We start from the raw sequence: 4,608 nt of genomic DNA, 5'->3' as shown, positions 1-4,608 counted from the left end.
CAGAGTTCTGACCAGCTCCCCTCCTCCAAGAGTAATAGTAATAAATAATACAAATTTCCACTTAGAGTCGTAGTATCTGTGGATCTGAAAGCTCTTTGCAAAAGGTAGGTACAGAATTCCTATTCCATTTGGGGGGGGGGGTTCCAGAGGTGCAGACAGAATGTGTTGTTCAAGATAATATCAGAGTCAGAAAAAGAACCTAGAATGCCTGATTCCCAGTTCTGTGTTCAGTCCACTATCTCCTTCCACACATGGAGATATGGGAAATCAATTAAACAAGAAGCTAAGAAAAAGACCCATTACTGGACATCTGTTTGGAGTAGCGAACAAACATTATTCCCAGGAAAGGTGTTTCTTTATTTAAATAAAAATTAGTGCCAATAAAAACAATAAACTATAAATATATAAGACAATTATATACAACTCAGTATATACACCATTTTTACAGATACAAATACATTTATACTAAAATAAAAGGATAGAGGAGAAAGCAATGGAAAATGTGACAACTCACATGTCAGTCTCAGTTGGAAAGTTTCAGGATTCAAGTGATTCCAGGCAAAGTGCCAAAATTTAATCTGGTTTCTTACAAACTTAAACAGCCCCCTTTGGAGTAAATCTATCAAAAGCTTTATATGGTCTGATCTAAAGCTCACTGAAGTCAATGGAAAGAAAATCACTGACTTCAAGAGGTTTTGGATCAGGCCCCTAGTGCCCAATAGAGCTTTTTCCAACCACAAATATCCCCTGCTGTATAAGAAGGCTGAAGTGATATGTCTGTTTAGCCTCTCACATTATATTAACCCTTCAAAGTGAAAACAGAGCTCCCACTGCTAAACGGCAGAAGTACAGAGGGCTTTTGCCTTAGTTAATTTCTGCTGTTGTGTTCATGTTTTTCAAACTGTCTCTCAAGCTCTAATGCTAATGGATAAATCACAGAGCTATTTTAACTCAGGAAGTATGCAGGGACATTTTATAAGCATATTCCTATGCAATGCTTTAAGATTTCAGTTCTTTGCTGTCCTGTGTAAGAACTAATCTACGCATAATGTTATAATAAAATTTCATGCATGATTGAAAAAATCATACTTTGATACAATATTAACCTTTGCTTATTTAAAAAAATGAAGTAATTTAGTAGCTAATGCATTTGTAAAACCACAGTGCCATTTGATGAGGAAAAGTGTTACAACAGTGGTTTAAAAAAATTACTGATCACAATATAGAAATGCATGTGCCACATGCAAGCCAATAGTGAAAGAAAAAGGAACAGACAAAAAATGCAACCTGATGTTTATCAACATTGGCTTTAGTAGAAGGGTCAAATTCTCTGATGGTGTAAATGGGCACAACTTCATAGACTTCAATGGAGAATTTCACCCTGAATGCTTAGGGTCAAATCCTGGTCCCCTTGAAGTCAAATGGGAGTATAACCATTGACTTCAGTTGGGCCAAGGTTTCACCCTTAATAGTTAAAATTCTGCTCTGAGTTATACCCATGAAAGACCATTTATTTCAATTCAGTGCAATAGAGCAGAGCTAGCATTTCTAGCTCTTACAGTTTGTAGCACAGATCTTTTAACGTGTTTTGCACTGAAAGATCTCTGACTTTTGCAATCACATTTATATTGCTAAATGCACATTTCTAATTGGTCATGTGAAATCTCAGGCATCTTCAAGTAAAACTGCAGGGATCTGTGGCTTGACAGAAGGAAACACAGTAAAAATACTTCTAGTAGATCACATATCTCTGAGAATGGATATTAACAATGATTCAAAACTAGTCACTTACACTTGGATAACTACTCTCAACATTTCCCAGACATTTGCAGAATTTTGAAATATGCAGAGGATATATCAGTAATAGTTACCTACTGAGAAAAATATTCTCCATGTTCTTAGCACTTACAGTAAAAAAACAGCATTCAATTTTCTAATTAGTTTTAAAAAAAAACGAATTTTTAAGTTTCACTTTGATGTTTGTGTATTTGATTCCTCATCTTGCCAGCTTTCAAGAACATATTAGGCTCTGGAGCACAGCTGCCTGTTGAGAGTTCATTGAGCAGGAAAGTAAAACTGCAAGATCTTAACATTAGTTCCACTCACTCTTTTGCTAGCTGATGGGGCTGCTTTTCAAAGGCCTGCAAGTGCTAGGAATTTTGGTGGATGTTTTCTGAAGACCCTTCACTGCTCTCATTGAGAAGGGCTTCTGACGCTTCCCCCAGCTCAGCATCCAGCACTTCCTCTTGAATGGTGAAGTGAATATCAGGTGAGGAAGACTCCGAACTCACACTGCTTCCCTCCATGGAGCAGATAGCACATGACAAAGATGGTACCATACTCTCTTGCAGCACATTTAGCATCATGGGGATCTGGACGGACCTCAGTCCTGACACGGTTGGCCGAGGTTTCATGGCTTCTCCCCAACGCCTTTCCTCATCTTTGTAGAGCAGAAGCAAATTGGATTTCTTTTCTTTCCTCTTGGATTTCATGTAGCCCAGCATTATTCCCATTAAGAAGATCCCATAGAAAGACATGACAATCAGAATGTAAACGTACTCATTGCCACTGCTGTTGTTCTTCTCCGGAGTCTGAGGTTCAGTAGTCAACGTGGTTTGGGTCGTGTTTATATGATCCATCTTCAACATCAAAGCACTTTTGCCAGAATTTAAGCCTAGAAGAGAACATGTGTGTTAGGTATCAAAACTCCAGATCAGATATTTGAAAACAAGCCCCTATAGACATGCATGAATTAAAAACCCAGGCTGTTCTTTGTCACTCACAGTGTGATCTTTTAAAAGCTGGCAGAACCCAACAGACTGAAGTTTGCATAGTCTACAGTATTTGGGCAATAAATAATCTTTTAATCTAATGAAATATCATTCAAATACAGAGAGTATTATACAGCGAGCACACAATATTAAATTATAATAAATACAACTTTAAAATATAACAAAACCCAAATATGGACATTTAGCATTATGAGTAAAAGTGGAAAATACTCTACGAGTCACATTTATGTAACTGAAACTGGCAATTCTGCTGGTTGCCAGTGTTTCAATAGGAAAAACAAAGTTAGAAGTGTTATTGCATTGAATGGTGTGGGAGAAAGAAAAGAGACGCGAGCCACTTACGTGACTGTGCAAATAATTCCTTACTTCACAAAGCTCAAGAGATCTTTCCTCTGCCAAATGCTGGGTATTCTGAAAACTTTGCTCTGCTGCAGTCAGAATATATAGTCTCTCAAGAAATGTGTCATCACGTGTCCTGGAGGCAAAGTTTATAATAGTTTTGGGTTGGAGTCAACAGATGAACTCAAAGGATTGCAGTTCAACCCACTGAACTCTTGACAGCTGTGAAAAGAAAAAGGGTTGGGAATTCAGAGTTACTTTTTCTCAACCAGCACAGCGCCAGATCTTTCATGTTGTAAATCTTTTCCCTCCCCCCACCCAAAATACTAAATTTGAACACCGAAAGCTGTTGTACGTAACAAAAAGTCTGCTAATCATAAACCCCTTTGTCATAAAATACAGAAAAATACCTTCACGGCTTTATAGTACACTGTGGAGAAGGCCTGCTGCAGCCAGGTGCAATGTTACTGCTTTCCCTGAAGTCTGTGGTGGGCCAAATTCTCTGGTGCCCTGAACCTGGTGCAGTCATTTAAACCATGACAAATGGAGAGCAAAATGCTTCCACATTGGAATGGTGGTGGCATCCACCTACTTTGCTCTCACTTTGCACAAGGAGCAGGGCAATGGAGAATCAGGTCTTGGATCCTGAATGAACCTTTCTCGGTAAAACACCCTTGTGTATAAATGGTAGTTTTCAGTAGGATCAGTAAGCTAATAATGCTCAGTATTACAGGGTCATGTTCATCCTGAAGCAGAGATTTAGTGATAGGCCCTCTGCACCATTGAAACCGATGGCTAGGCTGCCATTACAGGGTGCTTCTGTAACTCTGCATGGAAATCAGGGTGCATAGAGGTCTCTGTGCCAGCCCCTGATAGCCCAACATGGAGGATAGCACAGGGGGCAGACCAGTGCAATTGTAGGTTCTGTGGACTCACTCACTAATCAATTGAACCTAACCACTATCTCCTATAAGTGGCACAAGGGGCCTGTGACTATTATGCCACCATAGGCTCCAGTACATGCTGTAGGAGGCCCATGCTGCATCTTGGAATTTCACGTCCCCATGACCCCCACTCCCAAAGCCTGATTAGACAGGCCCCATGCATATTATGTGAATGTCTCCCATAGTGGATCATTTCAAGGATGTTTATGTAACAGGACACGTCCGTTCCAGACAATATTTTACCAATGTTGTGGAATTTCCCCATTGTAGGTTCTGAACTTTTCCACAGTAAATTGTAGCTTCCTTCAATAGGCTCCAAATGCTTTACAGCATCATGTCCTGTCAGCATCCCTACGCTATATTGGTTTATATTATTATACCCATTTTATAAGTGGGTAAGCCAAAGTATAGAGAAGGAAAGTGATTTTTAATGAAATTCTTAAGTCCAGGTGACATGGAACACAAGCCCTATCCATTTTCTACTTTGATGTGTTTCCTTTTTCTATAAGGCCCATAGCTAGAAAGACTAAACC

General features: G+C 39.3%; 1 protein-coding gene across 2 annotated transcripts; it reads right to left on the bottom strand.

Annotated features, from left to right (window-relative positions):
- Positions 1–386: 386 nt before the first annotated feature.
- On the bottom strand, positions 387–3,197 carry KCNE4 (potassium voltage-gated channel subfamily E regulatory subunit 4). Of its 2 annotated transcripts, none has more exons than XM_024195008.2 (2): positions 3,159–3,197; positions 387–2,674 (listed from the first exon to the last, which is right to left on the bottom strand). In XM_024195008.2, the coding sequence occupies exon 2, from the start codon at positions 2,646–2,648 to the stop codon at positions 2,151–2,153; it is 498 nt and encodes a 165-aa protein (XP_024050776.2). In that variant the 5' UTR covers positions 2,649–2,674; positions 3,159–3,197; the 3' UTR covers positions 387–2,150. The 2 variants fall into 2 exon arrangements, with proteins under 2 accessions (XP_024050776.2, XP_024050777.2); XM_024195009.2 differs by having other exon boundaries at positions 3,135–3,180.
- Positions 3,198–4,608: the final 1,411 nt, after the last annotated feature.

This window comes from Terrapene carolina, unplaced genomic scaffold (genome assembly GCF_002925995.2).
Source record: "Terrapene carolina triunguis isolate 2854851 unplaced genomic scaffold, T_m_triunguis-2.0 Scaffold88, whole genome shotgun sequence".
NCBI lineage: Eukaryota > Metazoa > Chordata > Testudines > Emydidae > Terrapene > Terrapene triunguis.
The sequence above is the reverse complement of the archived record's forward strand: the minus strand, read 5'-3'. Positions and strand labels throughout refer to the sequence as shown.